The sequence below is a fragment of the Nestor notabilis genome, unplaced genomic scaffold, assembly GCF_000696875.1.
Source record: "Nestor notabilis isolate BGI_N333 unplaced genomic scaffold, ASM69687v1 scaffold3875, whole genome shotgun sequence".
NCBI lineage: Eukaryota > Metazoa > Chordata > Aves > Psittaciformes > Psittacidae > Nestor > Nestor notabilis.
Window position 1 is genome coordinate 35700 of NW_009927818.1, and position 9626 is coordinate 45325.

Consider the following 9626-nt stretch of genomic DNA (forward strand, 5'->3'; position numbering starts at 1 on the left):
GAGGTCCCCCTCATAAACAGTGTGAAACTAAGCTCCTGGAGAATGTTCAGTGCTATAAATGTGTCTGAATTGACTTAATAGATCTGCAGTTACTCTAAAACCTTGGGCCTCATATAAACACAGTATTGCTTAAATCAGGATTTACTACTTCAGCTCTCATGTCCTCCCTGTCTTGTCTGTAGATGACACAGCTTTAGCTGTCTTAGATTTTTCTGACAGTAGCTGAATCTGTAATTAATCAGTTTGATAATCAGATCCCTGTTGATTCAGGGGCTTGTTTGCAGTGTCTGTGTGCAACAGGATTTAGTTGCCCAACTCCTTGTAAACTGATGGCTGTTTTTTCTCCTCCTAGTATCGTCACAGTGGCCCTCCGTACGTCGGGCCCCCACAGCAGTACCCCGTTCAGCCACCAGGACCAGGACCCTTTTATCCAGGACCAGGTCCTGGAGAATTCCCCAATGCCTACGGTAAGTTCTGCTTGGAGAATTCCTTCTCAAGTATTTTGCTGCTGTCAAGCTGAAGATTTAAAATAGCAAAATGGCTTAGCATGTGTTTGAACTTCATACAGCTGCTCAACTGGGTTGTGTCACAGCTCTTATTATTCACTCCTGAAAATTCACAATAACAGAGTATTGTTTGCAGGAGCACTTGAGGAAAGGCTGCAGCTCACAGGGCTGCCTGTAATCACACATCAGCAAGAATGGTGGCTACTTGTTATTCCCTGCTGAAGCATTATTATTTATTAAGGTATTGTGAATGCAACTGGCAGCTCTGGTTTCCATTGAGCCATGCCCTGAACATGTCACAGCAGTTAATGTTTCTTACCCCTGTGTCCTCTGTCGGTGTTTAGAGGAGCCACATGGTTTGATTCACTGGTCTTATGCTGTGAAGATCAAGTTAGTCCAGTCAAACAGTTTGTAACCCATGGACAGGCTGAAACTGCCCTTTTAATGGGCAAATCCTGGGCTTGCCTTTTCTGAAGCAAAAGGGTTGGGAGATTGCCTTGACATCATGTGTGTGCTGTGATTGTTTGACACGCGATGGTCAGTGTGTCTGGTTGACTCCCCCATGTATTGAGCTTCAGAGCTGCACCTAAATATCCTGAGGCTGCATCTCACTGGTCATTACTCCTCCAGGACCTCAACCAGCTCTTGTTTGGGTCCCAGCTTGCAGATCCTGCATAGCAGTGAGGGACTGTCCTTCAGCGTCCTGTCACACCTCTTCTCTTGGCAATCCTCTTTACATTCAGGTCCTTCCTTCATGATTTGGGGCCTATAAGGATGTTGGGGAGGGACTCTTTGTTAGGGACTGTAGTGGTAGGACAAGGGGTAATGGGTTTAAACTTAAACAGGGGAAGTTTAGATTAGATGTAAGGAAGAAGTTCTTCACAGTGAGGGTGCTGAGGCACTGGAATAGGTTGCCCAAGGAAGTTGTGAATGCTCCAACCCTGGAGGTGTTCAAGGCCAGGCTGGACAGAGCCTTGGGTGACATAGTTTAGTGTGAGGTGTCCCTGCTCATGGCAGGGGGGGTGGAACTAGATGATCTTAAGGTCCTTTCCAACCCAAACCATTCTATGATTCTATGGTTTCCAGTGTGGTGCCATGTACAATATATATCATATTTATGTCACAATCCCTGTAAGGTTTTCAGTGGCATCTGTATTTTGGTGTTTGAATCAGCTCCTGCAAGCTGTAATTGTATGAGATGCAGAATTAGATATCCTGCAGTCAAGTTTATCACTTCTTTATTTACCTTCCCTTGCTCATTTATGGGAACATTTGGAAAATCCACCAGGATGATTCTAGGCATCACCCTGTTGTAATGTGTTGTGAGGTTTTTTTAGGGGTTTTCACCTCAATATCAAATTGGTGGTATTTTGCTCAGCCTGATTGCTACCTGCCCACACACGTCCTGTAATCTGTTGGGGGCAGAGGTTTTATCAGCTTTCCATGCAGCTTCAGGCTTTAGCTGTTGGTATGCTGGAGCCTTAGAAGTGAACGATCACCTTCCAGGCTGAACAGTGACAACCCATTATTGCTGGCAGAATTGCATGTTTGCTCTTCACAAATCCAGATTCCTTTTAAAGGGGTGAAAAGCCTCAGCTGCCTCTCTACTTGTCATCTTTCCCCCTCCCTTCTTTCCTTTCCTTTTTTTGGTGTATGTAGAGCTAATGGGACTACTTTGAGAGGCTGCCACGAAGCCTTCAAAACTGGTTATGCAGTTCCTGAGTAAAAGGAGAGAGCAGTTAGAAGGCAGCTAGTTCCTGTTTGCCTATTCTAGTGAAAATAAAGAGAAGAAATACTGCTCTGGCCCTTCAAATCTGATCCGCTAAAGGAGGAAATTGCCTGGTATTCCTCTTTTTTCCTGCCTTACAGGTCTGTTCTCTTGCTTTTTGCTTGCTTAGCGCCGTTTCTCTGTCCTCACTCCTGTAATGAGGAGAAGATTCCCTTCTGGTATCTTTCCACTCCTGAAGGCACCTTGTTTCTTGCACAGAGGCTGTCACCTTTCAGTCCCAGCTTGGCTTTAGGTTGCTGCATCTGCAGAGTGTCAGTGGGTGAAGCTGGAGCCCTCAGTCATGCCAAGAGTTATCCAGGCAGAGCAGGATTAGCCAAGGAAGTGGATGATTGCAGGGTTGCCTGTGCTTATCCACCTTTCCCTCCCATTGCGTCCTTGCTGTTTATGTAGGGACTGGCACTGTGTCATCTGGCACTGCTCATGGCTCTGGGAGACAAGGAAATCTATGATACAGGCATGGATAATGCTGCTGGTAGTGGCCTTTCCCATAAACTCCAGGATTCTGTAGCCAGTGTGGCTGCTAGATATGAAATCACTGCAGTTTGGCAGGCTGCAAAGAAGGGGGAAGGGGAAATACTGCAGAGGACAAAACTTGGGAAGATGGAAAGTGCATCTTCTTTAATTGTCTCAGTTTTGCAGTTTGTCATCATTTGATATCAGTGAGTTTCTGTGCTGCATCGGGAAAGACCTTGAAATAATGAATGGAAAGGAAGGAGAATAAAACTTGGGTGCTGCTGAACTGGAAAGGAATAAAAAAGAGAAAAGAGTTGCACTGAAAATTGCACTTGGCTTGCGGCCACAGGAGCTGTATTTCTTCCCAGAACTTACTCTTGCTTTTTGGGATTCCTTCCTTGAGTTGAGTTCCGTCCATGGCTCAGTCTGTGGCAAGGGTTACCTCACAGACTGTCTGATTAGATCTGGTTTCTAGGAAATAAGAAATCAAGATGATGAGCACATCTGCAGGCTCCCAGGCTTGCTCCTGTTCTCCAGGCTCATGCTGTTCACCTGGCCAGCTTGGCAAAAGCATCAGCTGGAAGAGTTTGAGGCTTCATAGCTGTTCTTAAGGAGAGAGGCAGGAGGGTTCTCACTTCCCAAGCTGTAGGGACTCTTTCAAGGCCAGGTTGGGCACAGGGGCTTGGAGCAATCTGCTCCAGTGGAATGTGCTCCTGCCCATGGCAGGGAGTGGGAATTGGAGGAGCTTTAAGGTCCCTTCCAACACAAACCAGTCTGTGGTTCTATGACAGAGACTTCTGTGCCCTGAGGCCAGATCCAAAGTCGCTGAAGTTCACAGTAAGAAGTTTATTGAGTCATTTAGGCCACCTTAACTGCAGCATGCAGGATGGGATTCAGCCGGCTGAGCTCTCCGCAGCTCTGAGCCGGTGCCATGTAGTGCTCTCTGCTACCTGCCCGCTATCTCAGCAGAGAAATGTTCTCCCTCTGAGCTTGCAGACTGGAGCCTGCTCCAAGCTTTTGCTTCCCAGTTCCCAGTTTGAGGAAAGCATCATTTAAAACTGCAGATCAGATCGTGCTGGGCTGCCTTTGTTCCCGGTCTTGGATTTCAGCATTTGCTTGCAATAGCAGTGACCTCCTGTTCAGGTTACAGACACACAACATGGATTCTCATTCCCATTTAAAGGTTGGATCAGTTGAAGAATGAATGACATTGCTCCAGACACAAGTGCAGGCAGGCAGTCCTGTAGCAGTCATACCTGGAAGGAAGAAAACCCAGCACCATCTTCCATGTTCCCCTGATAGGTGATTCACAGGCTGAAGACAGCTCTACGATGCCACCTTTATGTCTGGCGTGGTTTCAAAGCATTCTGTCAATTTGAGCCAGTCTTACTCCAGACAGAAGAACTTAATGAAACTACATGGTGTATTACGAATGTAATCATCAACATGGTGTAATTCTACACTAATCGTGGTCATGCTTTTTCTGTGTGCAGCATGAAGAGACACTGCTTGTAATGACTTTTCCTGGCTGTGCTTCAGAATAGGGTGCAGTTGACAGTGGAAATTCTTTGTCATGGTTTGAGTGAAACATTTCTCTACAAAGATAGAAAACCCAGCAACAACCCTGCCTGTCTGTCAGTCAGAGGAGCCATGGGATGGGCCACTTCTCTTTTCATGCCATGGTGATTTCAGCAGCCTCAAATGGATGCATGTGATCACTTTTTGTGTTCATGGAGATAAAAAATGAAATAGGGAGTTTATCAGTGTCATGATGGAATAACAGCTTCAGGTTCGGTAGAAGTGGGGAAAAGCAAAACACAGACTAAGTGGATGCTTGTAGTTGTGGGGTTTGAAGGAGGAGGGAGGAGCACATGTACTCGTGTACGTGATTTAGTTTCATTAATAGACTGAGTTTTTCCCTCTTGTTTCTGTCGTTGTCTCCTCTCCCAGGAACACCTTTCTACCCAAGTCAGCCAGTGTATCAGTCAGCACCCATCATAGTGCCTACACAGCAGCAGCAGCCTCCACCAGCTAAAAGAGAGAAAAAAACGGTGAGTGATGGTCATGGATTGGTGCATCCCACCTGAGATCTGTCCTGGTTGTAAGCTTGAAGGAAGTTAGTAATGATCTTAAGCTTAAACTGAGCTTTATCATCAGAGAGAGACCAAGTTTTGCACCTAAAGTGTAATTAAACACTGCACAATGCTGCAAGACTGTCTCATTTCTGGTTTTTGCTGGTTTTGCAGTGAACATAAATGAACACCAACACTGGGTGCCCAGGCCTGAGTCCTTCAGCTGCCTGCGCTGCTGCTTCGAGCTATACCAGTGAACAGACTCTGATCGGTTTGGGAGAATGTTGGGAATTGGTTTAAACTGACTAAAAGGGAATAGTTTAATATTTTGCCTTGGAAAAGGCAGAAAACCAAGTTGTGGACATACTGGCAGGATTGAAAGAACCTGAACACATTATGAAAGCAAGTGGGGGTTTGGAGGCAACTCTTCCTCACTTCCCAATTCACTGGTGAGAGTTTGAGAGAGGCAGATTATTGGATTATCATTGGGTTATTATTGCAGGTGGATGGTGGAAGGGAATAGTAAAGACACTGAGTGAATGTAATCTTTAAACAGAAAGAGTCCAGGGTGGTCTTGAACTTGTGGATGGATCTTTTCTAAACAGCTGAAAAGGGAATTGCTTTACATCACTACATGTTTTGGAGTGGTTTGAAAGCCTTCAAAGAACTGTTTCCTGAGGGAGGAGGAGGGGAAAGGGACTTGTTTGTGTCTCAAAATGCAGAATATTTGTATCTTTGAGTTTTGAAGATGACCTGAGATGAAGTTTGAGTTCAGAAACTGAAAGAGCTGAACAATGTGTTTGCTGGGCTTGTGAGAATGGCTTTTCTTGTAGCTGCTGTCAGCACAGGGTGAGGCAGCTCTTGCCACCTCCTCGCTAGGCCTGAGGAGTTTCTTCTCAGCATCCAGGACATGACATGGCCACATCGTTGATGCTGTTTGAAATGCAGAGACATTCAGGAACACTCAGCTGTGGTTGAGGCAGTTTCATGCCAGTGAAGCCAAGTTCTCTGAAGTGGAAAGGAGAAAGGTTTTTTAAATGCCTGAGCTGTTTTTCTCTGAATGCTCTGTTCCAGTTTGCTAATTGGGGCTGGGGCTGAAGAAATGAGAGAAATTAAAGAAAAAGTAAACATATATATGTACACATGCCCTCGTGCACCATTAATTGAGCATTCAAGTACTACAAACCATCAAGCAGGGAAAGTTCTAATGCCATTGACTGCTTGTCAGGAGGAGGAGAGGGCAGGGATTTGTGCCAACTCCTAAGTCCTTGTGCTGTGGTTAATGAAATGTTTTAGCAGAAAAACTCCCATCAAAACTAAGAGAAAGCCACATCTTGGCAGCATCCCGAGCACCATGTGTGTATTTATTGTAAATCAAAGAGTCAGGAAGAATCACACGACACTGAAGTGGGTAAATCACAAACCCCCTCTGCAGTTCGTGACTTTATGTGATGCTGATAAAAGCCTGGTGTTTTCCAGGGAGCCCCCTGCCCTCAGAGGATTGTGTCTCTTGGTTGTGCATTGTGCTCAGCATGATGGGGGCTTCTGCACCAGTTTAAATAGAGTTAAACCCAGAGCTTCTGAGAGGGTGGACAAACAGCAGCACTGTCTTCAGGCTTATGAAAATCTTTAATTCTTATATTGAAGATTAAAACCTCTGTTTCAGATTGACCCAGCGAGCGTGACTGTTCCTGCATTCAGTGACTCAGATGGGCTCAAGTGTCAGTTGAGGATTCAAATGAGTGTGCTCTTGAGTGGTTTATTTTGGAAAATGTTTTTCCTTTCCCATTTTGGGGCTGTGAAGAGTCTCAAACCCAGGCTTGTTTCCTAAATGCTGATGAGTTTCATAGGACTTGAGTTTGTTCTTGCGGTTTCCCTTTCCTTCCAATATTTTTTGCTTCCCTCTCTTTTGTTGGTGTGACTCTTCCCAGCGTGGAAGGGAAAAGCAAGAAGAGCTGATTTGCTTTCCCCCTTCACAAGCAGCTGGCTTGGCAAGGTCACTGGATTCCATATCAGGGTAAAACAGGGCCTTTTCGCTTTAATTCTTGCACTTTCCACTGGCTGGCAAATTAGTTCTGTAGCAAAACTGTCTGACAGATTTTCTTAGCTGCAGTAAACTTCCTATCCAGCAGTAGAGACCGTGCTCTGAATTACGGGGTCACACACTGGGTGTGAAGGTATTTAGACCTAACTGGTGTGGTGTTCTGATGAAATTAGAGATTAAGGGATTGAATTAGATACCAGGCATTTCAAGTTATCAGAACAAACCACATTCCAGCCTTCCTGCAGAGCATCAGCTTGACCCAGAGCGACTCCTACTGAGTGTAATGGAATTATATCCTGTCCAAGTCTCCTCTCCATAAACCCCAAGGAGAGTGTGTAGTGGGAAGACTCACTTGAATTCATTCTCTGTTCAATACTGTAGATCCGAATCCGGGATCCCAACCAGGGAGGCAAAGATATAACAGAAGAAATCATGTCTGGGGGGGGCAGCAGGAACCCAACGCCTCCCATCGTGAGACCCACTTCCACACCGACTCCACCTCAGGTAAGGAAGTGGCCCTGTAGCCCTGTCCCAGTGATGTCTGCTTTGCTTTGCTGGTTGCTAGAGCCAAACCCCACATCTCCATCCACACCACCCCTCACCTCCAATACTGGGATGGTCCTAAATTGTCAGTGTTCTGCAAGGATTTGTTTTCTCCCTTCCAAGTTTAGTCATTTTTACCAGCTGCTGCTTGTTGCCCATCCCTGGTTCTCTATCAACAGTAGGTTTTAGAGCTTGTAAAGACTTTCAGTGTTAAAGGAGAGGTGAGAAATGGGATGTTTCTGTCGGAGTCTTGTGTACCTGAGGAAAGTCCGTATCATGCATGTGATTGATTATATATCACTGTCCATACTAATGTCTTTCTCCTTAAGTAATGTTGGTTTGGAGTCACCAGGATGCCTGTAGCTCAGGAATTTTGTCACAGAATTGGGATAAATCTATTGCACATTTGGTCTCTGCCTGTTCACCCTTAAAAAATGCATTTTTCTGATGCAGGAAAAAGCATAAATATTCCAAATGGACACTTGCCATAACTCATAAACCTCATTCTGTTACACACCTTTGAGTTTGACCCCTTGTAAGTCTCTGTATTCTGCTTCACCTGGAAGTCCATGTGGAATGTCTGGAAATAAAACCGATTGGAAATGCAGGTCTGTTGTAGTCCTTTGGGAGCCAGGGCCTTGCAGACCAGCAGTGCTGACTTGAACCTAAGTCCCCATGACATGAGCTGCTGGGGCTGGAAGTGACCACGTTATCTAATCAGCAAATGATTTCCAACCACCCTTCCCCACCTGCAGCAGGAAGAGGTGATGCCTCCTTGATCATCAGAGGTGGAGAGGAGGCATGGGGCATCTCTGGTCCTCTTACCTCCTGGCTTAACATCCCTGCTCTTGGCTTCATACATCCTCTTAATTCTCCCTCTCTTTTGGGAGAGATGCTGCTAAGCCACAGGCTGGTAAACTGAAAAGTGTTTGAACAATTGGAGAAGAAACTCTTATTTTTTGGCAGAAGCCTTGGAAGTTGGCCATGTTTAGTTGGAGGTTGTTGTCCACTGCTTGGATTAGAAGACATGAAGGTTCTCCAAGTGATGGGTAGGCTTTCGATCAGAGCCTGGCTGAGGCTGGGGTGCATTTCTTCTTCTTCCAAAGTTCTTCCCTTGAGACCAGTGGGATAGTTACAGCTTTTGGCCATTACCCTGGATCAGTCAAATCCTTTTGTCATATGAAGGCATCAGTTTTGGGTCACCTGCTTTCACCTGCTGGTCTCCATCGTGGGAAGCAGCAGCAAGGCACCTCAAGCAGTTCCTGGTTCTGCAACAAGGTGTGTGATTCTCAATTGGAAAAAGCTGGTTTCTGCCACAGGGTTTCTGATCTGGGGATTTGTGACTGGAGCTGGAAGGGGAGAGAGCCCAGAGCTGGTTACATGTAGAATCAATTAGACTTTTCCAAGCCTTTTCCATCAGAGAAGACACTAGAGATGCCAAGCATTTGCCTGCTGGTGAGATCCCCTTCCCACTATCTCATTCTAAATGACTTTCCCCATTAGAAGTGTGGAAGAGCTGAAAGCAGCCAGGTTTCAGGTCATGTCTATGCATGGTGCAGCTAATTCAGGCATTTTCTGGATCACTTTGGCATTCTGAAAGCTATTTTAAGATACTACAATTAAGTCAAACAGGACAAAATGAATGTTTTTCAAGAGGAGGTTAATAGGCATGAATTTTGATCAGCTGTAATTCAGATGCAGAGCACAGCAGTGATGTCCAATCATCTACTCTGAGTAAGGTATGCAAATACTTCATTGTTTAATATCCAGGCTTCGTTCTGATGAGGTACTTGGAACCACTTTTGTTAATCACAGAAGAGCTCTGGAATAGCGCTCACCAGAAAAAGTTCATTAGTGTAAAATAACTGAAAATTAAAGCCCACTTAAGCCAGGAAATTCAAAGTTATTGTCCCAACAGCATCTCTAATTCATTTCTTTGGAGCAAGTTTAGGATCTTGAATGAAATTAGATTGTGCCTTAATAGCTGTGCTCAGTGCCTTAATTCCAGCAGTGGAATGTTCCAGTAGTGGATGTTACAGTCTTGAACAACCTAAAATCAGTAAACTAAATATTCATAGACTCATCATAGAATCCCAGCCTGGTTTGGGTTGAAGGGACCTTAAAGCTCCTCCAGCTGCAACCCCTGCCACGGGCAGGGACACCTTCCACTAGAGCAGGTTGCTCCAAGCCCCTGTGTCCAACCTGCCCTTGAACACTGC

At 45.4% G+C, this 9626-nt stretch overlaps 1 protein-coding gene across 1 annotated transcript in view; it reads left to right on the forward strand.

Annotated features, from left to right (window-relative positions):
- Positions 1-9626, forward strand: part of EIF4G3 (eukaryotic translation initiation factor 4 gamma, 3) — a gene marked incomplete at its 3' end in the record, with an annotated part of 63820 nt that overhangs the window by 14311 nt on the left and 39883 nt on the right. The window contains exons 6-8 of the mRNA XM_010014230.1: positions 353-467; positions 4699-4799; positions 7246-7368. Of these exons, the coding sequence (XP_010012532.1) occupies positions 353-467; positions 4699-4799; positions 7246-7368 (339 nt within the window). The remainder of the gene's footprint in view (positions 1-352; positions 468-4698; positions 4800-7245; positions 7369-9626) is intronic.